At 33.1% G+C, this 26,463-nt stretch overlaps 2 protein-coding genes across 2 annotated transcripts; both read left to right on the forward strand.

Annotated features, from left to right (window-relative positions):
• The first annotated feature begins 22,685 nt into the window (after nt 1-22,685).
• On the forward strand, nt 22,686-23,588 carry LOC130799314 (uncharacterized). The gene is made up of 5 exons (XM_057662415.1): nt 22,686-22,690; nt 22,791-23,051; nt 23,093-23,192; nt 23,306-23,326; nt 23,412-23,588. The coding sequence occupies exons 1-5, from the start codon at nt 22,686-22,688 to the stop codon at nt 23,586-23,588; spliced, it is 564 nt and encodes a 187-aa protein (XP_057518398.1).
• Nucleotides 23,589-23,594: 6 nt separating this feature from the next.
• On the forward strand, nt 23,595-24,146 carry LOC130799315 (uncharacterized). Its single transcript, XM_057662416.1, has 3 exons — nt 23,595-23,791; nt 23,862-23,948; nt 24,011-24,146. Exons 1-3 carry the CDS (start codon nt 23,595-23,597, stop codon nt 24,144-24,146), a joined length of 420 nt encoding a protein of 139 aa, XP_057518399.1.
• The last annotated feature ends 2,317 nt before the right edge of the window (nt 24,147-26,463 follow it).

Raw genomic sequence — 26,463 nt, forward strand, 5'->3', positions numbered from 1 at the left:
CAATTTACCCCTCTCATCTTCATAATTTTCACGTGAAGAAGTCACCCCCTTTCTCTTCATTTATCTCTCTCCTAACTTCATCAATGTCAGAGTACTCTTCGCCTAAACTCAATTGCTCAGTCCCTCTTCTACTCGCACCTTCACACACCTTCATACAGATCCACCTCATGCGACACTCACGCGCAACTCTACAAAAACCCTCTCTGTCAGTATTTCAGTTTCAATGCAACATGAGTTGGCCGCTAATTCAAATGGGTTCTCAACTTTTTGTAGGTGGGCCTTGGGCATAGGCCCTCCCTAGGCCCGGCCTTGGATGAAGATAATGAAGGAACAGATGTTGGTGTGCAAATGAAATGATGATCCTTGTTATCTCTGTATAAGCACCTTGCCTTTTTCAACGTTATTATGACATTTGGTGTCCTTGCAATTACTGTGCCATCATCTCAATCTTTCCTTTTTTTTTTCTTTATTATTCTCTTTTTTTCGTTTTTTAACTAAAGCTTTTAATGTTATTTTAATTAAGGTGTTAATTTTATCCTAGTAAAAGCTAATTATATTGAACAATTGTCAATATTATAATTTTAAATATATATGGTACTTCACGTTAACACGTGTTATTTATTATTAACTATATTCGACATATAATTTGATCTATAATTATTAAATATCAATTGGTCACAGGGCATGAAATATTATTATACAACATATAAATATAATAATAGTTGAGAAACTAATTAACTGAAAAATAATGGGGTATTACAGGATTACTAACCTTAATAATATCATTAAACTAAGCTGGGTAACTATTATTTAAGGTAATGTTACTAATGTAGACTAGACAGTAGATGAGTAGACTAGAGCAACTTAAAAAATAATAGAATTATTATTTAATAATTAATATAGTAAACTAAGTTGGCTGGCGAATATACACGCGAGTATTTTTTTGTGTCGTTACCTGCCCATTTATCTTGGTGGACGGGTATTTCCTAGTTCAAATTTTAAAATTTTTTTGCAAAACGTTGTCCAAGCCTACCTTTTTTGATTCGAATGGATCGAGTCTGGTTGGTAGCTTAAGGTGGCTAGGGATCAAGTAATGTCCCAGTTTGAAAAGATTTTTGAAAATATAGATTGGTTTGCTTTTGTGGATGCAATTTGTGAGTTGTTGATCAAAAAATTCAATGATGTTGATGAAAGAGGAAATAGATATACAGGCTCAAATACTTAGAGAAGTGTTTGCGAAACACACGAAACCTCCAACCCTCCTCATGTTGCTAATTATGAAACCACAATTCCTTCAGCTCTCAAAGAGATATGTAATTTTGAGGGCCGCATGTTAATTTTTCATGTGCTGACTTAAAGTGGACTTGTACATAATTTGTTTGTGTTTGAGTTGAAGCTAAGCTTAAAAGTGATTTTGGTTAAAACTAAAATATTAAATAAAGGAATATTCTACATGAAAACATTCAACTTTCACAAAATGTAAATGATAGCAATTTATTTTTATTTTTATCCACAGCGTATCATTTAATTTTGTACCCAACACGCATTATTACATTATTGTATAAATTGCTAACATTGACCCATTGCTTCCCAAGAAAGTCTTTTATAACAACCATTTAGTCAATATAGTCCTTATATGGATCGTTGTTACAAACCATCTATTGTCTTAAATATACTAACTAATTTTCGAAAATTTGAAAAAAATAAGGTTATTTAACAACTTAATTCCCAAAATAAGCTCCGTGAAAACTTATTTCCCAAAATAAGCGTCTGTACATCCAAGCCTAGCCTCGGGTAAAATCACTGTTACTAACAGCGAAAGAGGAAAAAAAATTAAAAGGCCAAAGTCGCTGTTACTAACAGCGACTTTAGCCTTTTTATTTTTCCAGCTTTCTTCTTCCTCAGTTCAGTTCACGGTTTTATTTTTTCATTTGCAATACTTACGAGTTCTCCTTCTTCATTTCACTTTTCTAATCAACTTTAATTCTTCAACTAAACTCATCAAACTCCAAGTTTGTACCACTAATTAGTTCTGTCTTCTTCCTAAATCTACCTAAGGTTTTTTTTTTTTGTTTTTTTTTTCATTTTCAGAATATTAGGGTTTGTTGAATTTTAATCATCTTTCACATTAATATAGGTTCACAAGCTTGCAATTTACTAATTCTTGTTGATCTACAGCTAATTGAGGTACGTTTTTATTATAAAATTTTTCATTTGGTGTTGATTTTAAAATGTATGTCATGTATAGTGGTCATTTACACTTAAACTCTATGAATATGTCGAATGTAGTTTTTATTTACCTTGATCTTCATAATTAAAATTTTTTTCGTGAATTTTTGTTCAATTGAAATGTATAGTGGTCATCTATTTATGAACATGATGGTGATGTTGATTTTGTATGTGTTGTTGTAGAAATGGATTCATTTCGTGTGACTGTTGTATGCTTTTGGAATGGTTCAATTCGATCAACTAGATGGATGCAGCAGCTTCAGGCCCTCTCGACCCTAGTGTCCTTACGATGCAGGCGAATCATAGGAGCAGTGTGGTATGGGATGTACAGGTTATTGAACTTACTCCTTTTGAATTTAGTACTTCATAATACTTTAACTTGAAGCTAACATAATATTTGGATTTAGGTGTCCGACACGGATACCATATACACCAGGCATCCCGATTTAGCTCCGGGCGATTGACGCACGGATCGTCCCGTACGTTCAGCTTGCGAGGTTGCATGACTTCCACCTGATCGCGTACGGGAAAGTCGATCGGGCGCTAGTCACAGCTTTAGTCGAGCGGTGGCGCCAGGAGACTCATACCTTCCACCTACCTATAGGTGAGGCTACCGTCACGTTACTTGACGTAGCTGTGCTTACACGGCTTCCCATTGAGGGACATGCCGTGTGCATCGATGGACGCCAATTCGAAAGCTGGCAAGACAAAGTCCATAGACTATTAGGAGTCCGACCTCCGGCAGAGGTAACCAAAGGGAGTAGCCTGCGCGTAACATGGCTTGCACAAAACTTCTCGCACCTTCCTGAAGGTGCTGATGACGCAACCGTTGAGATACGCTAGGGCGTATCTCTTTTATCTGATTGGTAATGTCTTGTTCTCCGACAAGACTGGCAACCGGGTACAACTCTTGTACTTGACGTTGCTTGATGCGCCATGGGAGGTCATCTCCGGGTACAGCTGGGGTTCGGCAGCCCTAGCGTATCTGTACAAGAGACTTTGTGAAGCTTCACGGAAGAACGTGAAGGAGATTGCTGGGCCCCTGATTATTCTGCAGGTAATGCTAAGTTTACATGTTACTATTTTGTTTCATTTATTATATATTTTTGTGTTTCTTTTACTTACTTATAATGGTAATTCATAGCTTTGGGCGTGGGAGCATGTTCTCATTGGTCAACCGATGCGGAGTGTGGGACGTGGTGCATTTGCGCCACCACTGCTTCCTCCCCCGCATGTGCCATATGGATCGCGGTGGTCCTTTGAAAGACGAACAAGGACCCACACTGGTCAACTCCTTAAGTCGCTGTTAGTAACAGCGACTTTGGCCTTTTAATTTTATTTTTTTTCCTCTTTCGCTGTTAGTAACAGTGATTTTACCCGAGGCTAGGCTTGGATGTACGGACGCTTATTTTGAGAAATAAATTTTCACGAAGCTTATTTTGGGAATTAAGTTGTTAAATAATCTTATTTTTTTCAAATTTTCCTAATTTTCCTTACTTTATTCCATCTAAAATCACATTCTTCATCTTTTTTTTTCTTCCTTTAAACACTTACATTTGTCAAGTTACAATATATATCTCTGATTTTTAATTATTTTGATTTTTTTTGTTACCGGGTAGGGAGTTAATCAATGTGAAATCAACTCATGTTTCAGTTGGAGAATATTGTAATTGCCACCATTGAAGCAAAACTCGATTTTAAATTATTAATTTTTAATACATATATTTTGTGTTTATTATATGTAAAACTAAATTTAATCATTAAATAAGTTTTAATGGCCTTTTGATTTTATGTTAAACAACGATATTGATGAAGAAAAGTGCAACTGTGGCGCTAATGTCGAAATTGTATGGATTGGATAGAATTTTATTTTGGCATAAATTTGAGGCATGTCCTATTTTTGATGAAGATATATTTACTACGAACTGCAACTGCTTTAGATGAGTTAAGAAAGGCACAAGATAAAGGAAGAAAGTGTTAAGAGGTAGGGAGAATATGAGGAGAAAAGTAGTATAGGAAATAAACTTATATCAGTTTATCTTAGCTTCTATTACATCTACACTCAAAGCATTGCGGAACTCACACTTATATATAGTGCAAGATGTGAATGTATACAAAAGTGATACTATTGAGAGGGATAGGATAACCCTCTATGCATTCAATTGTCTAGTCCCATCAATCACAATACTCCCCATTGAATGCATTACATATATGTGAAAATTTTATTATGACATTCATAATCCTAAAACTGTCTCATTAAAAACCTTTATCAGAGAAAACCCAGTGGGAAAAAAAAATTGATCAAAGGAAAAAAAGAGTACAGTGAGCATATTTCTCCCCCTGAAGTTAACATATTCTCGAAATCGGCACATTCCAATCTTGCGTACCAAATACTCGAATTGCTTTGACGGGAGTGACTTTGTGAATAAATCAGCGGGGTTTTCACATGATTGAATTTCTTGGACTTTCATCTTTTTATCTCTCTGTAGATCATGTGCGAAGAATAATTTTGGTGACAAGTGTTTTGTTCTGTCTCCCCTGATGTACCCTTCTCTGACTTGGTTGATACATGCATCATTATCCTCATAAACTGTAGTTGGTGCCCTAGTATTATCGTTTAAGCCACAATCCCTTTGGAGTTGGCCGATCATGGATCTCAACCATACACACTCTCGGCTGGCTTCATATAAAGCTATTAGTTCTGCATGATTTGAGGATGTAGCCGTTAGAGTTTGTTTTGTTGATTTCCAAGATATTACGGTTCCTGCATATGTAAATACATATCCAGTTTGTGACTTGGCCGTATGTGGATCAGATAGATACCTTGCATCAGCATATCCAGTGAGTATAGCATCATTTCCTGACTGGAAAAATAATCCAAGGTCTATAGTTCCCTTTAGGTACCGAAATAGATGTTTTACCCCATTCCAATGTCTTTCTGTTGGTGCATTGTTATACCTAGCTAATAAATTTATAGAAAATGCTATATCAGGTCTTGTATTATTTGCTAAGTACATTAAAGCACCAATGGCGCTCAAGTATGGCACTTCCGGGCCTAAAATTTCTTCGTCTTCTTCTTGTGGGCGGAATGGGTCATCTTTTATATTTAGTGATCGTACCACCATTGGGGAACTTAGTGGATGAGCCTTGTCCATGTAAAATCGTTTCAAAACTTTCTCAGTATAATTGCTCTGATGGACAAATATTCCACTTTTCAAATGTTCAATTTGTAGACCAAGACAGAATTTAGTTTTCCCTAAATCCTTTATCTCAAATTCTCTCATCAAATATTTAGCTGTTATCTCAATTTCTCTTGGGGTTCCAATCAGATTTAAGTCATCTACATACACAGCAATTATTACGAAACCGACTTGAGATCGTTTGATGAATACACATGGGCTAATTTGGTTGTTTTTGAATCCTGCTTTCATAAGATATTCACTCAAACGATTATACCACATTCACCCAGATTGCTTTAATCCATACAATGATTTCTTTAATTTTATACAAAACATTTCTCTAGGTATATTATTTGTTGGTAAGTTTAGTCCTTCAGAGACCTTCATATAGATGTCTGTGTCGAGTGAACCATATAAATACGTAGTTACGACATCCATCAATCTCATGTGTAGGGATTGAGAAACTGTTAAACTTACCAAAAATCTAAGTGTCGTTGCATCAACTACTGAGGAATATGTTTCTTCATAATCAACTCCTGGCATTTGAGAAAAAACCTTGAGCTACAAGTCTTGCCTTGTATCTGACAATTTCATTTTTCTCATTTCTTTTTCTCACAAATACCCATTTGAAGCCTACGGGTTTTATGCCGTTTGGAGTTTGTAAAATTTGCCCAAAAACTTCCCTTTTTTCTAATGATTTTAATTCTGCCTCAATTGCTTCTTTCCATCTTGGCCAATCAGATCTTTTTCTGCATTCATTTATCGATATTGGCTCAAGATAATTTTCATCATTTATTATTTCAATAGCTACGGAATAAGCAAAGGATTCATTTGGAATGATCCTTTTTCGATTCCATTTTTTCTTGGAGAAAAAATATAATTCATTGAGATTTCATAATTTTCATCCTTATCATTATCGGAGATGTCTTGATTTTCTCCTTTATTTTCATTTTCATTTTGAATATTATTTTGTGCACCTTCTAGTTTTCTCAATTTTCTTGGTTTTAAATCTTTTGAACCAAGTGGCCTTCCACGCTTTCTTTGCACAACAATTTCATCACTTTTTGCCTTTTCATCAGGAATTTCTATTCGAGCTGGAGTATTTGCTACTGGTATATGTGATTTTGTAACTCTCTTAGTATCTGTGAATGCATCAGGTAATTGGTTAGCAACACTTTGAAGATGAACAATTCGTTGTACTTCTTGTTCACATGATTTTGTTTTTGGGTCTAAATATTCTAAATGTGTTGCTTTCCAAATAAGTTCCATATTTCTTTTCTGTAAGTCCACATTCTCTCCCCCTAAGGATGGGAATATTGTCTCATTAAAATGGCAATCAGCAAATCTAGCTTGAAATTGATCACTAGTTAATGGTTCAAGATATCGGATGATTGATGGAGATTCAAAACCGACATATATTCTCATTCTTCTTTGTGGACCCATTTTTGTACGTTGAGGGGGAGCAATGGGCACATATACAACGCATCCAAAGATTTTCAAATGTGAAATATTTGGTTCATGACCAGCTACTAATTGCATTGGCGAATATTTATGATAAGTTGTAGGTCATAGCCTAATCAATGATGCTGCATGTAATATTGCATAACCCCAGGCCGATGATGATAATTTTGATTTCATTAGCAGTGGTCTTGCAATTAATTGCAATCTCTTAATTAAGGATTCAGCAAGACCATTTTGTGTGTGAACATGGGGCACAGGGTGTTCCACTTTAATTCCAATTGACATGCAATAATCATTAAAAGTTTGAGATGTGAATTTGCCAGCATTGTCCAATCTAATACTTTTTATTGTATAATCAGGAAAATGATTTTTCAATTTTATGATTTGTGCAAGTAGTTTTGCAAATGCATTGTTTCTACTTGATAGAAGGCTTACATGTGACCATCTTGTGGAAGTATCTATTAAGACCATGAAGTACCTAAAAGGTCCACATGGTGGATTAATTGGTCCACATATATCTCCTTGAATTCTTTCAAGAAATATAGGAGATTCAGTAAAAATCTTATTTACTGATGGTCTAGTAATAAATTTTCCAAGAGAACAAGAGGTGCATAAGAGCTCATTCGATTGGGGGATCTTAATATTTCTTAGTGGATGTCCGACTGAGTTTATATTATTTTATACATCATCCCAGTGCCAGGATGACCTAAGTGGTCATGCCATAAAGTGAATAGCTCCTTATTGGCTAATCTTATCATATTTATTTCAATCGGGCGTATATGGGTGAGATACAACCCCGATGAATATGCTGGCATCCTTTCAAGGATAATTTTCGTTCCATTTCTTTCTGCTGTAAGGCATAAGAATTCTTTTTTATTTATACTTTTGGTTTCCATATGGTAACCATTTTATCTTATTGCCTTGAAACTAATAAGATTTTTTCGAGATTTACTCGAGTACAGTGCGTCATTTATTTCTAATTTTGTCCCCATAGGGAGTATTATGCATGCTTTTCCAGTGCCTTCGATTAATTTTTCTGTTCCTGATATGGTATTGACATTTGCCTCAAGCAATGTTAGGTTTGAAAAATATTCTCGATTTTTCAATATCGTATGTGTTGCTCCACTGTCCAGGAGGCAATGAAATGTTGATCCACTTATTGACATTTCCTTTTCTAAGACAAGAGAAGAAGAAGAAAAAAAAAATTTATATTATTAAAATAAAGCTAGAATACTTAATACAAAAACATAAGTAGTGGATTACAACTTATCAAACGGAAAAAACAAGTTAGATAAACAGAAAAATGCATCTAGTCATATCAAAAGATGTAATTATCTTCTTCTTGGGGATCAAGTTTGTTGAGGTTCACATCCTCAGTAAAGAAATCGGAGACATCTAAGGTGGGCCCAGATGTACTTGCTTCATTTACAAAATTTGCTTCTCCCCTTTTCCTATGTTTTTCTGGGAAGCTTGATATAAATCCACTAAATGTTTGGCTGTACGACAAGTTCGCCCCCAATGTCCAGTCATGCCACATCTATTACATGTGCTTTTGTATTTCTGTACTTATTTAAAATTATCATTTCGGGGGGGAAATATATTTCTTTCATAAACGTGGCTACGTCCACGGCCACGACTAAGTCCATGACCACGACCACGACCACGACTACGGCCATAGAAATTTCCTTGTTCGAAAGTATTCATGCCGCTCTTTTCGTGATATTTTCCACGACCTTTGCCTCTTATAAAATAGTTCCCACGACCTCGATGGCGCACATTCCTCTCAATCATATTTGTTTCATTAAAGGGCATAGTCCCAACCGGTCTCCTGTTGTGATTTTTCAATAATAGTTCATTATTTTGCTCCGCAACAAGAAGTGTTTTCAGCAATTCATGATATTTCCGGAAATGCCTTTCACGATATTGTTGTTGTAACAAAATGCTATTTACGTGAAAGGTTGATAATGTTTTTCTATCATTTCTTCATCTGTTATTATTTGTCCACAATAGACTAATTTTGATTTTATCAGATGAAGGGTTGAATTATAATCACTGATTGATTTGAAATCTTGAAATCTTAACTCTCGCCATTCATCTATGGCCTTTGGGAGAAGTACACTTTTATTATGGCCAAATATTTCATTTAGCTCTTCCCAAAGTAATTTTGGGTCCTCATAATTGGTGTATTCATGTTTGAGACTGTCGGTTAAATGATGTCTCAAAATTGATACAGCTTTTGCCTTATCTTCCTCAATTTTTATGGGATCTTTTTCAATACCCTTTCCTTTGTCGGTGGGACTAAGTTCAATTATTGTGCATAATAAACTTTTTCCTTTTAGATATAATTTGACATCTGAAGCCAATTGTATAAAATTGTTTCCTGTTAATTCCAGGGCATTGAATTCTCTCTTTTTGAGATCAGCCATTATTTTCTACAATTGAGAAAATGACAAGGTTATTAAAGATTTTGTGTATCATCAGAGATATTAAAGCATATTAGTCTTATCTCCCCCCTGATTTAATATCTCAAAACATAATAAGCGTAATATAATCATAAATAAAAATAAAATAGATAATATTAATAGATGATAAAACAGACAAAAAATAAATAAATATTGCTAAACAAATGCAAGATTTATAATTTATTTTTGGATAATTAGGTAGAGCATTAACGCTACGAGTAATACAATTAAACCCATAATGATAAGAAATGCGTCTAGTATTTTACTTATATTGTCGGCAATTGGATTGATGTGGGTGTTTGTAGATGTATTATTTGCCATGGATGGTTGAAGGAAGAAGAAGATGAAGGAAAAAAAAATTTATTGTGTTTGGGATAAGGTGTGAGTGGTGTGTGTGAGTTTGTGACGGTAGAAGTCCCTATTTATAGGGGGTAAAAAGGTAAAAAAAAAATTTATTTATTTATTATTTATTATTAATTTTTTTGAGAATCAAACCCTTGACGATTTACTTAAATTATAATTTTCGGACCACTATGGCATTCATCCCAAGGTGATATTTTTACAATTAGAAAAAGATTTTATGTTGTGTAGAAATAATGTGGTCATGTCTGCTAATAATCTGTGTTATAGGTAAATTAAGACAATTTATTATTATAATGTTAAACAAAATAGAATCAAATATTACTTAAATTATAATCGTTATTTATTATTATTTGAAGGTGAAATTAAATTTTATGAGTTTATTAAGTGATTATATAATTTATAGACTAAAATAACCAAATGCATATGCACATAATATGATGACATGATCAGATAAATAGAGATAAAACCGTCCATAAAGGCGATAACAATGCTAAATTAGCCAGTCCGTAAAGGCGGTCATTACAAAATAATATTAGCCAGTCCATATAGGTGGCTGGAAAAGTAAAAACGAACATAAAGATTAAATGACATTATTAAAATAAATTATTTTATGGGTCATTTAAATTTATCTTGCAACGTTTAGTACCTGTTCCTCCCTCATCATCTTTGGTTTTTTTATTACTTGGTGAGGGTTTATTTTCAGCTGTTGTTGTTGGAGCATTATTAGTTGGTTGCGTTGATGGATTATTTGTTGGTCGTACCGGTGGAATATTAGTCGGTGGAACTGGTGGATTATTAGTTGGTCGTATATGTGAATTACGAGTTGGTGGTACAGGTGGACCATTAGTATTATTGGGATTATTATGTCGGAGCTGATTTAAATCAGTCCTTGCTGGGTTTGTAGTGAAGGGTATGGAATTATGCTCAATTATAAAATATAAAAATGTGTTAGAAACACCTTGGATGATGATGTTGACACCATTTGATTGTTGGTCCATTTGTGGGTACCGATGAAGAAAAAAAATGCTTAATTAGGTTTGTAAAAATATTACCTTCTTGGGTTTTGAGAGCGAAAAATGGTGCTGATAACGTGTTAAGAGGTAGGGAGAATATGAGGAGAAAAGTAGTATAGGAAATAAACTTATATCAGTTTATCTTAGCTTCTATTACATCTACACTCAAAGCATTGCGGAACTCACACTTATATATAGTGCAAGATGTGAATGTACACAAAAGTGATACTATTGAGAGGGATAGGATAACCCTCTATGCATTCAATTGTCTAGTCCCATCAATCACAATAGAAAGATATTTGTAAGTTACTCAACGGTAATGAAGATTTTCAACATGAGTTAGATCGTTTTAAGAATTAAAGCCTCTTAAGATGATAATGGAGAGGATCTTTGCAAAATTTATAAATAATATTGAAATTGTATTTGAGTACTCAAATTCAAATTAATAAAATCCCTAGAAAACACATTGAAAAGTCTTAATTTGATATGAGAGTACGAACCGATATAATTGTCTTCCTTGAAAAACCATTCAAGTATTGTCCTAATGATTTATTTGTTGCACTGCTTTAATAAGTGCTTCAAGGAGTGCATATGGTCTTTCTAACTAGCATAAATAGGAACAAGAGTTTGTTGTTTAGTACTTCATGTCTGCTTATATGGAATATCTATGTTTCACCATGACTACACCACAAAAACAGTATTTATTGATGATCTTGAGCAAAATAATTTTGAATCACATCATTAATCATAGAAGATGTGAAATAAGTAAGTCCATATGAGACATTATCATTAACTGCTATCACAAGAACCATGTTTCTCTTTGTAAGTGACGATCTCAAATACAAAATGAATATAAATTATTTGTAGCTGTAAGTTTCCAATCCCAAGCCTTTTTACATTTCAATGCTAACATTGTTTGAGTTAAAATCTCAATTTTGTGCTCCACATTTCTATGAATGTGATACAACCAGTCCTCTTCTTTGATGAAGATTGTATCACATGTCCATGTCATCTAGGAGTTATTCTCTCAATGGTCAACTAATAGAGGAACAAGCGCATAAGCTGAAGGAGCATCAATTGTCTAGGGTCATGTCATCACCTAAAGTCTTCTCATTTTCAACCACATTCTCAATAGAGTAAACTTCTCTAATTTCAGCACTATCATTATTAGAGTTTAAATTACCTCTAACATTTAATTCATTTAAATCAACTCCAACGACATTCACTTGATGGTTTAATGTCAAAAGATATGACAAATTAAACTGTTCATATGATTCATCATCCTAATGGACTACCTATAACAAATTAACATCAAGTTTAAATTCAGATTCAGATTCAAATTCACATTCAAATAAATCCCTAAATAAAACTCAAGAAACTCTAACTTAAAATTATTGATAAAAATAACAAATAAATTATTTTAAACAATCAAAATTACCTTAGATCAAATTAAGAATGATGTACATGACCATGGTAATGTCCGATTGATGAATAACTTGCAATTCGTGGTCTACAATGGAATGCAGAAGAGTTTATTATGCATTTTCCACTCTTATATGATTTGTCAGTTGCTAACACACGGTTTAGGAAGAGAGGTAACCACTGTACAATTTTTAATTCTAGCAAAAATGCAATCAAAATTGACTAATTTTTGACAATGATGATAAAAAGAGGTAGTCACCTAAATTGTAAGGCTCACTGTTGTAGCCACTAAACACAAACTACTTATTATATATGACTGCCTTTAATCAAGACTAAAGTTGTAGGTCAAAGAGGAACGTAAAATTAAATGGTGGAGATGAAAAAGAGGATAATGCTAGATTTTTGCCAAAAAGTTGTAAAAACAAGTTGTTTGGGATATCACGTTAGATATGGAGAATAATTTGAATAAATATGAAAAAATGCATTACTCATATAGTTATGGAGATTTTAGAAGAATTAGGATATACTACGTACAGTGGTAAAGAATGATACAATATGGTGGAATGAGGAAGTCAACACAATGATCAAGAAGACAAAAATGATATCTTGTATTAGAAAATGTCGGAATAAGTAAAACTTAGCCAACTATCATCATCATTATCGTACCCAATTTATCATGCTCATAGAAAACTAGGATCAGGGACTGAAATGGGAAAGAAAGTGGCAACTCATACCCATAAAGAAGGATGCGACCAAGTATAAGAAAATTAATCAAGATAAAAGTAAGTTTTGATGAAAAATTAAAGGCGTTTATTAAGGATGAGAAAAAAAATATAAAGGATGGCAAAGAAGAGACAAGAAAAAACTAATGAGTGGTGTAGTAAAGTGTATTAATTAAGGATAAGGATAGGGACAAGAATATTCTAATTCAGGACGAAAACATCAAGGAGCGATAAAGAAATTGTTTTGACGAGCTACTTAATGGAAATCTAGAAAATGTTGTATTGGACACAATATCCATACTTTTGGAAGAAAATAGAGAATTTATGCAAAGAATATAAAAATTCGAGGTGGAGAGGGCTTTGAGAAAATAAAAAAGCTAAAGAAAGTGCTTGGGCTAGATGGTATGCTTATCAAGGTATGGAGATACCTAGGGACGGTTGGAGTACTTGGCTAATTGATCTATTCAATGAGATTTGGTGGGCTATCGAGGAATAAACTTATGAGCCATACAATAAAGTTATAGAAAAAGTGATAGAGAACATGTAATAGACTCAAAATTCCTTGTCTTAATCGTTCGATTAATTATTCCCGACTAATTGTTAATTCATTCAATTTTTTAATTCCTAATTCTTCGACTCCAACTATATTTAATCTATCATTTCAACTAGTTATTCTTAACTTTCGGTTCAATTCTAAATTTTTGATTTTATTAAACTCCAAAGTGAATTAATTCTTGATTCTTTCTCGATTTCTTAAATAGTTTTGAAATCAAAACTTTAAACTATTTTTAAATATCTTATTTGTATAGCCCAAAAGTTTTAATTATACTTTTTTATATATTACGGATATTTCAACTTCATTAGTTTACAGTTTTTTAAACCGTTTCTAATATCTTAATTAACATCGTTAACAATTATTATAACGATTTTAACACTTTTATTTAAACTATTTTAAACTAGAATATTTTCTTTACTATTAACTATAATTAAATTTTTTAAGCATATTTAACGCCTAAAATACCTAAATCTAATCCGGTCAAAACCTACCCCAATTTTTTATTATTTATCCACTTATATAAGTTAAGTAAGTTAGCAAAACAAAATCAATCACCTACTAGACATGTCTATTGCTTTGGTGTTGAGGCAAGTTGAGCCTAAATGTTTTTAGACCTTTTAAAAGTTTGAGAAGAGTCAAAAAAGTTGTTTATGAGTTGGCTTTATCTTTAAGTTTGGCAAAAGTTCATAATGTGTTCCATGTATCACAGTTAAGGAATGATGTTAATGATCCATCACATGTTTTATCCCATGAACCCCTTCATATTGATGAGTCTTTAGCCTACTGTAACACCCCCAGAATTAGATCCAATTTAAAAACACATTTTAAAAGAAAACATAAATCAAATCCTAATCATGGGAGCGTTACCGCCACATTTATTCCTGATAAGGAATAAATGTAAGGCTAAACGAGTATAAAGTAATTCTATACAATTTAGCAACTAAACAATTTTTTTTACAACTGAAAATGATATTTAAACTGGGACATGACTCTAATAAAAACTAATTTCTAGGTGATCCTCACTCCACGATCCCCACGTGATCAATAACCTGCAAAATAAAAATGCAAGAAAAACAAGGGAAAAATTCCAAAATCAGGAAATTGAGTAGTTTCAACTTCATCTCATAAAACAGTTAAGTTTAGAAAGAATAGTTTAAGAAATAAATTATAATCAAGTTGAAAATAATTTTAGTAAATAACATTTAGCTGAATTAATTTGTGAAAACAATATAATATTATATAAACCAATTAACACTAGTGGAATAATATTATATATAAACATCATTTAAATATATATATATATATATATACATATATATATATATATATATATATATATATATATATATATATACAATCTACTAATACCTTACGCAAAAAGTCAGTTGAAACGCGACGATCTAAATTGTCCTTCATTTCATTGATTGATAACTTGATGCATCTCAAGGAACGCAATTCAACACTGTAGTTACACTAAACACATAACATAATAAATTTGTTGTGCATACCCAACTAAATATTACAACAAAAATAATATTTCAACAAAATACAACACAATTTCAATATACCTTAAACATTAAAATTCATACTTATACATGCACAATAATATAATTCTTAGTTATATCATATATCCATCAACTAGTAAAATTACCAACATTCCTAATGATTTATACACAACAATCCAAGCTATACAAAATAATCCAAGTTATACACTACATTCAAAATTATACAATGCCTTAAACGCTAAAATTCATACTTTTACTTCTTCATACTTATATACACAAAAATAACTTATATACACAACATTCCAAGTTAAAAACTTATACTTTGAAATTCATACTTTTAAATAAAAAAAACAAAACTTATATAACATTCCAAGTTATAAACATATACTTACATAACTTATACACAATGACATTTTAAGTTATAAATATATACATACAATCGTACTTATACACAACATTCCAAATTATACACAGCATTCAAGTTATAAACTTATACTTTGAAATTCATACTTATAATACACAAAAACAAATCTATATACACAACATTTCAAGTTATAAACTTATATTTGCATAACTTATACACAATGACATTTTACACGACATTCCAAGTTATAAACTTATTATACGTTAAAATTCATACTTAAATTACATGAAAATAAACTTTTACACAACATTTCAAGTTATACCCAACATTCAAGTTTAAACTTATACTTTAAAATTCATACTTATATACAAAAAAAAACTCGTACACAACATATGTTCAAAGGTTGAAGCTTGAATAAACCCTAAAATTCCATGAAGCTTGAAAAATTAAAAGGTTGAAGAAATTATACCTTAGATTGTTTAAAAAGCCCTCATATTGTATGCTTTTAAGAATAGCTTCACATACCAATCTCCAAACACCAATTTGTCAAAACCTAAGTGAGATTCACATAACTTGCATCAAAAAACGAAGACAACAATATGTATCTTAAGAAACGAAGACAACAATAAATACCATTACCATCAAAAAATCTAAGTGAGATTCACATAATTAGCATACAAAAACTAAGCCCTAAAACACCATGAAACTTGAAAAACTAAAAAAACGAAGAAGAAGAAGAAGAACAATTTTCGTGGGTTTTGAAGAAGAAATTATACCTTAAAAAAATGAAGCCCTAAAACAATTGCGTGGGTTTTGAAGAAGAAGAACAACAATTTTCGTGGGTTTTGAAGAAGTTAAAGGTTGAAGAAGAAAAGAGGAAGAAAAACAAATTTTTCATGAGTTGAAGAAGGTTGAAGAAGATGAAGAGAAATGAGCAAAATTATGTCGAAGTAAGGCGGGTTTTGAAAACAAATAATACATTTTCATGGGTTTTGAATCTGCTGTATGAATAAAGGCAGGATTTTATAAAAAAAAAATAGGGTATTTGTTGCGGTTCTCAAAGAACTGCAGCATATAACACATTATATGTTGCAGTTCTTATACTGTTTTTTTTTTGCCTAATTTTTCTACTACTTTTATGCTGCGTTTTTTTAAAACCGCAGCATATGTTGCACAACATATGAGGTTTTTTCCACTAGGGTAATTGATTTGATATTTAATAATGACAACACATATATCCAATTATTAATTTGAGGGAACGAGAAAACCAGTAGACCGAGGCTTTACCTCGATACCTACTTCATCAAGAGGTCGTCACCCCAAATAATTTAAGGCCAGCAAAGTAGTCTCATGTAACCCTAGTGTGCACACCCCTTCTACTTTGATCACAATAAATAGAAGTAAAACCAAACATCGTATTAAGTAGCATAATTAATATCTGTCAGTATCTATACTATCAAAACATGCCAATGTGTTCATCACTCTTATAGTTGGATCACAACAAATATAAGAGCTTCATTTCCCTTGTATCACACTTTACGTGATTTAATATATTTTAATAATTAATCGCGAGCACACAAACATATAAATTGGTGACAACAACATTTAATATATATCTCAAGAATATCCAACTGAAATCTGTTCGCCAAATCACCATTTTAACATCAATTGGTGACAACAACATTTAATATCATAAATATTTGTCTTTCAAATTCAACCGCCTTTTAAATTCGTCATTAAAATAAAATAATAATATGAATTTTATCAAAATAATATTATAAATTAAACCGTTAAAAAAAGTAGTAAATATAATTTGAAAATGAAATATAAAAAATATAATATCATAAAAATCACGCTTTCCAAGTTTCCATTTAAACACATCAAGTATCACTGTAACACCCCGAGATTTTAATGACGTAATTATTTAATATTTTAATAGTTTTTCAAAGATTTTTACAATTATATTTAATTATTTCTGAATTAGCTTTAATAAATTTCTTGCATACATGAATTTAAATGTTAACTTATATATATATATATATATATATATATATATATATATATATATATATATATATATATATATATATATATATATATATATATATATATATATATATATATATAAAATATAGTTACGATTTCTTAAATAAAGAGGTTCGAATCAAAATGATTATTTTATTAAAATGTGTGAGCCCACGAAGGTGAGTCTCTTAGTTGGGTCTCACAAGAAAATGAATCGAGACAAAAATAAATAAATAAATAAACATAATAATATTAATAATAATAATAATAATAATAATAATAATAATAATAATAATAATAATAATAATAATAATAATAACAATAATAATAATAATAATAATAATAATAATAATAATAATAATAATAATAATAATAATAATAATAATAATAATACCAATAATAATAATAATAATAATAATAATAATAATGATAATGGTAATAACAAGTATAAAACCCGTAAAAACCCTAAATGCTCAACCTAGCCGTCATCCCTCCTTCTCCTTCTTTCTCTCTTCTCCTCTGCACCGCCTCCTCCTTCCCCAAGCGGCTGCCGCCTCCTCACTTCCCCACCAGCAAGCAGCTGCCGCCTACGTGACCACCAGCAAGCAGCCGCCCACGCCTCTCCTCGCAAGCAACAGCAAGGGCTGCGTTTTCTCCTCCAAACAGCAGCAGCAAGCTACTAGGCCATCACCTACTGTGCGTCTGCTGCAGCCACGACCGCCAGCTGCTCCTCCCCTTCTTCCGTGAAGGCTGCCGCCACAGCAGCCACGGTCCAGCCGCGTGGTGTCCTTCACAACCATCTAGTCTTCACTCCTTTCTAAGTACCCCATTGTAAGCCTCTCAAGTTTACTCTAAGTAATTTTCCTAGTATCTAATTAGAATTTTACTAAATTTATGAGTTTGGTGTTAATTTTGTATGATTATCATTGAATCTTGTTATGGGTAAGAATTTGATTGATGATTTGAATGTACTCATGCATTGGGTTTTTGAAATATGGATGAAAAATGTTGAACTTTGTATTATTTTCATTGAATCTTTTATGGGTAAGAGTGTGTTTGATGAATTTAACATATTTATGATCTAGAGCTTGAAGTATGAATGAAAATAATGATTGTGTGCTATTTTGATGGTGTCTTAGTACATGAGTAACTTTATTTGTGTTGAATGTGGGAGTTTTGTTGGGCATGGTAGTCTTAATTGGCCTTGTTGAAGTAAAAGAAATTATTAATGTTGATTACAAGTGCTCTCGTTAGATTGTCGAAGTATAATTAAATAATATTAGTAAGGCTATGAACATAGTGTCAACTGTTGAGAATTATTAAAGTTACTTGTTATGATGTCTTGATTTTAGTTCTTTCTAACCTTAGAGAATATAATAAATGATACTGTGATGTGATGACCTTAAGATTCGTCCTTGTCATCATATTAGCACTACATCAACATTAAGTGTGAACCGTCGCTTTATATTAAGATGATGTGAACCGTTATAACTCAAAGTCAATTGGTGTAACGAAACAGTTGACATAATCCTTTTATTCTTTGCCGATGGAAAAACTTGTGTTATTGTTGAATTGACGATTATGCTTGGTGTTGAATAAGATGCGTATGTGCTAGAAGTAATTGAAAACTTGTCGTGAATGGGTGATAGTGGTTACTTTGGTTTCTAGCTGGTATGACAAAGTAGTTAAGAGAACTTATAAGTTCTATTCCTAACTTGTATAGGTTCCCAGTTTATAAGAGGAAAGTAGACCCTTAGTTGGGTGATTTTTGTAACTTGTGGTCGTGCAGTAACGCTTGCAGGTATGTAGACGCAATAATTAATTATTATATTCATCGTTTCAAAGTATTATCAATATTACATGATTATATGCATTGCATTAGAATTATAGAACGCCAGAAAGTAAACCATGCTAGTGAATAGTCATAATAGTGATATAGGCAAGTAGAATAAAAGCCTTTGGAGGCTGTGAGAACAGACTTCTAAATAGTAGAGAACGTACCATGGTTGTGCGTGGTATCGAAGTGATTTCCTACTTATTGAGCCTTGATTTATGATTAGTTGGCGTGACTCAACTGGATTAGGTTCGGTTGATTTAATAGTCCCCTAGGTGAGGTTCGACGGGACCTCCGTAAGGGGGGTATGAGCATGCTTGGGTCACTGGGCGCCGGATGGCCGATACCGCCCCTTGACCGAGGTGTTACCATGCGGGCCTTGCAAACCCCAATATGGTGGCCTCTTCACTGGTTTAGTACCCCAGTGTGTTAGTTTTTCCCAAAGGTAGGACCCGAGAGGGTTGGCTGGAGGGGGCATGAGCTCATACTTTGCCATGGGCGCCGGATGGCCGATAACACCCTTGGCCGTGTCACTATGCCATGAATAGAGAAAGGATCCACTACCTTTGAATATACTCGAGAGATTAGTAGTTTGAAAGAGAAATTATGAGTAAATAGAGGTGTTTAGATAGATGAGTAGACTCGTTATTGCCATACTATATCGTTGTCTATAGTTTTATTTAATGACTTCAATGATTATAAGTTCATTAATTACTGAAGTGTATGTGTTTGTTGTTGTTTGCTCATGACTCTCTATGATGTTCCTGCTATGACACATCTGACTATGGTCATTATGTTGAGCAGCCGGAGGATCATAGCTTGACATGACATGTATAGGAGCTTCTTTTGCTTTGCATTGGGGGAAAGAGCGGAGTACGGTCGTAACCATTGTGTACAAATTGTCTAATGCTTGCAGCTTCTATATTACTTGTAAAGTTTTCTTTTGGGATTGTATAATTTCTTTTGTATGGAACCATGTGACTCCTTGTATGACCCATAGTTCCGCTGCGTAGTTTTTGGATGTACGGTAGTGAGAATACTCCTTTAGTATCCGTCAGATCGATGCGCTAACACTGGAACAACGATCCTCATTAGAGTTGATGATTTGAGAAGCCGATGATGATTCTTTCCGTCGTGACATATTCTTGAAGGCATTAAAGGCCTTAGATTATTTTAATTATGTTATCCCTTTATATATTCTTGTCACATCCTCAGTTTTCAGCAGAGATGCTGCCGAAATTTCCACTTAGTCACCCTTTCCATTAATCTTTAATGTTTATTTTAATTATGTTCCCTTTTCTTTTTATGTAACACCCGAATTTCCTCCCTTCCTTCACGATTCTGGTTTCGTTTAAGGGGTTGGAAATTAAGGGGTGTTACAGGTGGTTACCAAAGCTAATGGTTCCTACTTTGACGCTCGTATTCTAAAGTCTTTAAGGAATTGTTTGAAGTTAACGCTAAGGAATTCGTTTAAGGGGTTAGAAATTAAGGGGTGTTACAATCACATAACACATAATAGTAACGAGATAGCCCTAATTGGATGGGCATTGAGAATTACCTAGTGAAACAACTCTAGAATATAAATTTACACTTCTATCAACCTTCGACTACGATGTTGACGTTTGAAGTATAATTGTTGCTTGTAATTTGTAGATAGAAAATGGCTAAAGATTGAAAAATACTATAAAGGAAAAAAAGAAATTGATAATAGATGTAAAGAAAAACAAATGATTGATAAGAGAAAAAAAATAGAAAGGAGAAGAAAGAAAATCGAAAGTAATGAATGCGTTAAAGAGTAAAATGATTTGATTTATAATTGTAAAATGGGTTAGTGAATAGAATTAGATGAGAAGAGTGAGAAGAAGCGGAGGAATAAAGAAGTTATAATAAGATATTGAGAGATGGAAGTTTTAACCGTGTAAATTGGATTTTTAAAATTTTATTAATTATTTTATTAAATAAAATTTATTTTTTTATAAACATGTAAGTGTAACTTCGTTTTTTTTTTAAGTTTTAACAAATCTATTTATTTTTTAATTTAATTTTCTTTATTTTACATTATTAATTATTTATTTTCCTTTTTTTCTATTATTATTTATTTATTTATTTATTTTTTAATTTTTGGATTTTACACCTACGAGGAGGGGTCTTTCAGGATTTCGGATACTCAAGTAAAGGAGCTGAGGAATTCAAGGGTTTTGTTGGTCAAGTTTCTATGGTCAAACCACAAAGTCGATGAAGGTACTTGGGAGAAGGAGATAGACATGAGATAGCGATATCCTAGCCTTTTGGAAAAAGTATATGTTCCCCATTCAAACCATTTTTTCAGTTCAAGCCATTGAGATGATTAAGAATGGAGATGAGGGATATCTATGTTATATTGCTAGTAGTGAGAAGACAACCAAGTTAAGTCTTGAGGAAACCCCCATTGTTTTTGAATACCTTGATGTATTCTATGAGGGTCTACCTTGTTTACCCCCAAGGAGAGAGGTTAACTTCCATATTGATCTAATTCCTGATGCAATCCCTATCTCTAAGACTCCATACCATTTTGCCCCAACTAAGTTAGTCGTATTAAAGAAATAATTGGATGAACTATTAGAAAAAGGTTTTATCCAACCTAGTGTGTCACTCTGGGGAGCTCATGTTTTGTTTGTAAAGAAGAAGGATGGAACGATGAGATTGAGTATTGATTATATAGAGATTAATACGATCACTATTAAGAACCGTTACCCTTTGCCTAGGATAGATGATCTGTTTGATCAGTTTAAAGGCGTTCAGGTGTTATCTAAGATTGATTTAAGGTCTGGATATCATCAATTGAGGATAACCAAGGAAAATGTGCCAAAGACGACGTTCCGAAAGATGCCATTTGGGTTAACCAATGCTCCCGCGGCATTTGTGGATTTGGTGCAGAGGTATATTCGTCCTTATTTGGATAAGTTTACGGTTGTTTTTATTGATGATATCTTGGTATATTCGAACAACAAGGAAGAACATAAAGAACACTTAAGGATGATTCAGTGGAATGAGATGCACATGATTGCTTTTGAGGAATTAAAGAAAAGTTTGACTACCACCCCTGTTTTAGCAATGCCAGATTGTAGCAAGCCATTTAAGTTCTATTGTGAAGATTCATTTGAAGGTTTGGGTTGTGTACTTATGGAGCAAGGAAAGGTTGTAGCTTATGCATCGAGGCAATTGAGGCCACATGAGGTGGATTATCCCATGGACGACATTAAACTACCTGTAGTGATCTTTGCTCTGAAGTTGTGAAGACATTATTTGTATGGATTATCGTGTAAGATCTACATCGATCATCAAAACTTAAGGTATGTCTTCAACCAGAAGTAATTAAACATATGCTAAAGGTGGTGAATTGAGGTAATAAAGGATTATGATCTTGAGATCGTGTACCACCATCGAAAAGTGAACAAGGTAGTTGATGCCTTGAGTAGAAGGTTATGAGTGCCTGTTAATGCCATTAAGTCTGTACCTTGGGAGTTGTACTGTAAGATGCAAAGTTTAGGATTAGAGATTTGTAGACAACATGAGGTTAGCGAGTATTTAGGAGCAATGACTGTACAATCCACTTCATTTGATCATATCATTAAGATGCAACTTGATGATCTAGAGATTGTTGATTGATTCATAGAGTTGGGGAAAATGAGAGTGATCTTTTTGAGTTAGGAGGAATAGGAGAATCAAAGATGAATGGTAGATTGTCTGTTCCTAATCAACTTGAAATATTGAGGAATGAGATTTTGAAAAGGTCATCAGAGTTGTTTCACTTGCATCCAGGTCGTGATAAAATGACTGAAGAGATTAGAAAGTTATTTTTGTGGAAAGGCCTAAGGAAGGATGCATTTGATTTTGCGTCGAAATGTCTAGTTTTCCAAAGGGTAAAGTTTGAAAGGCAAAAGAGTTCATGATTGCTTCAACTAATTCCTATGCCAGATTGGAAGTGGGACTCAATTTCTACGGACTTCGTAATAGGATTGCGGAGGACCCACGAGGAAATGATGTTATTTGGGTTATAGTCGACAAGTTTACCAAGGTTGCACGATTTGTGCTGATGAAGAATACTTGGGGGGCCAAGCAATAAGCGGATGCCTATGTTCGAGAAATTGTTAGACTTCATGATGTCCTGAGCACTATTGTTTCATATAGGGATCCAAAGTTTTTATTGAGGTTTTAGGATAAGCTACAAGAAGCTTTTGGGACTAAATTATGCTTGACTACTGCTTTTCATCCTCCGACTGATAGCCAAATTTAGAGAAACCATTCAAATCTTAGAGGATCTCTCGAGAGTTGTATTTTAGACTTTGGACGCTCTTGTGAAGATAAATTACCTATGGTGGAGTTTGCCTACAACAACAATTTTCAATCCAGCATTAAGATGACACCGAACAAAGCTCCTTATGGAAGGAAGTGTCGATTACCTTTGTGTTAGGATTTGATGGATATAACCGTGCCAGAAGGTCCAAGTGTGATTCATGATTCCATTGATGCTTTGAGGATCGTTCAACAGAACATGAGAGCAGCACATAGCCGACAAAAAAGTTATGTTGGTAATTTTCGAAGGATGTTGCAATTTGAGGTCGGCGACAAGGTCCAAGTGCGATTCATGATTCCTTATGGTTTCACCTACGAGAGGTGACCATCGCTTTGGTGTTCAAGGAAAGTAGAGCCCAAAGTTTATTAGACTTTTTGAAATTCTAAGAAGAGTTAGAGAAGTTGATTATGAGTTGGCTTTACCTTCTAGTTTGGCAAAAGTTCATAATGTACTAATCTATGTTTCACAGTTGAGGAAGTATGTTCATGATCCATCGCATGTTTTATCCCATGAACCCCTTTAGATTGATGAGTCTTTAGCCTACTAGCCTATCAAGATTTTGGATACTCGAGTCAAGGAGTGGAGGAATTCAAGGATATTCTGTTGGTCAAGGCTCTATGGTCAAACCACGAAGTCAAGGAAACTACTTGCGAAAATGAGACAAACATGAGATAGCGATATCGTAACCTTTTCAGTAAATTCTAGTTTCGAGACGAATCTATCTTAAGGGGGGAAGAGTTGTAATGGACTTGAAATTCCTAGTCTTAGTCGTTGATAAATCATTCCCGACTTATTCTTATTTCATTCAATTTTTTAATCCCGAATTCTTGGACTCCAACTATATCTAATCTATCATTTAAACTATTATTCTTAACTTCCGATTCAATTCTAAATTTTATTAGTAGAAGAAAATCAAGAAAAAGAAGCATAATACATCACTTTTCTAGCTTGGATTATCATTATTCTGGGGCATAATTGGGTATGATTTTGGGTACTTTTAAGATCATCATTTTGGAACTTGGAGCTAGGAGTAACCTTGGAGTATCATCATATTTACTTATTAGTACTTATTAGTACAAAGTACTAATCCTTAGTGTTAGTATGGTATAACTCTTTAACTTAATCCTTATGTGGCATTTTACATTATATATACTTTAGAATATGCAAAATATGAAACATGTTGAACATGCACTAGTGGAAAAAAACGTATTTGCTACGTGTCATTTGCTGCGGTTTTCTTTATACGCAGCAATAAATAGCAAAAAAAAAAAGGAAAAAAAATATACTACGAACGTTGCGGTTTTCAAAATCCACGAATTTTTCTTCATATACCTACAAATCTTCTCTCTTCAAGGTAATTTTCACGAATCAACGGTGTTTTTCTATGTTTATTTTTACTTTTGTTTGGAAAAAATGGTTATGTGTAGTAATTTTTTTTCTTATTTCATTGTAGGTGACATTGTAATTGTTTTTCGATTCCTCATCAAAGGTGTCGACTGGGTCAAAGTCTATGGCACTCACTCCAATTTTGACTGATGCGGATCTAAAAGATCTCTCTCAAGATTGCAAATGGCTGCACACATGTGCATCTCGCATGCGTGAGGAGGACCTAATCGTTCTAACCCTGTAGAAGGAACAATTCTGCTTTGTTGAGAGCCATTTTGTCAATATTTGTCCTAGTGACATTAGGCAATTTTTGAGAGAAGAAATATTGAATGTAGCTCTTATCCATGTCTACATGAGGTGATGTTCATTATCTTACAATTTAGGCATTATTGTTTAATTGTTTTAATAACCGGATAACTGACAAAATTTTCTTACTCGTGAGTTTAGTGCGGCTTACGAGGAGCTAAGTTCTTGCGTACCTCCAATAAAAATTGGATGGTTTTGTCCTGAGTCGATTTCGGGTACTAAAAGCGTAAATGATCCAGATGACGTCAAAACATATATTGAGACTGCTTTGAATAATTCCCTTGCATCTAAACACACGTTCATTCTGGCTCCATATGTGGAAGAGTAAGTTTTATTTTTGAAATTGAAATTATCTTTTGACTTTTAAGTTCACATAATCTCTAATTTGTTGATTTTAAATTTGCATTTGTAGTTTGTATTTGATACTTTTGGTTATATGTCCTTTGACGAATACTGTGCACGTCTTCGACTCATTACAAAAAGCTCAAAGCCCGCCTCGCAACACAAAATTCAAAGCCTTGTTGAATGCGTATGTAATTTTATAAATTTTTCATTTAATCAAGTGTTATATATATATAAATAGTATTACATTAATATTAATACATGCATTGATATATAAATAGTTATACTTTTTCCATGCGTATCAACACAATGAAGAAAGTGCGTGGAGAAATGGGATCTATATCCAGAGCCACATTTCCGAAATGGACATTAGTAAAGATACAGAACACTATTCGATTTTTAAGGGTTTTTAAGTGTTTTTGGCACTTTCGCGCATAAAGTAGCTCAAACTTGGTTTGTTTTGCACGAAACTTGGCACACAACACTATTTGGTATATATTATTGTGTTGAAGTGGTTAGAATTGAAAATCATAGTCATATGCTAGAAATTACGTGCTAAGTTGCGATTTTATGAGTTTTTAAGCTTTTTTGGCACTTTCGAGCATAAAGTAGCTCAAACTTGGTTTTTTTTGATCGAAACTTGGCACACAACACTATTTGGTATATATTATTGTGTTGAAGTGGTTAGAATTGAAAATCATAGTCATATGCAATAAATTACGTGCTAAGTTGCGATTTTATTGGTTTTTAATCTTTTTTGGCACTTTCGAGCATAAAGTAGCTCAAACTTGGTTTTTTTTGCACGAAACTTGGCACACAACACTATTTGGTATATATTATTGTGTTGAAGTGGTTAGAATTGAAAATCATAGTCATATGCTAGAAATTACGTGCTAAGTTGCGATTTTATGGGTTTTTAGGCTTTTTTGGCACTTTCGCGCATAAAGTAGCTCAAACT

The sequence above is a fragment of the Amaranthus tricolor genome, chromosome 14 (genome assembly GCF_026212465.1).
Source record: "Amaranthus tricolor cultivar Red isolate AtriRed21 chromosome 14, ASM2621246v1, whole genome shotgun sequence".
Classification (NCBI taxonomy): domain Eukaryota; kingdom Viridiplantae; phylum Streptophyta; class Magnoliopsida; order Caryophyllales; family Amaranthaceae; genus Amaranthus; species Amaranthus tricolor.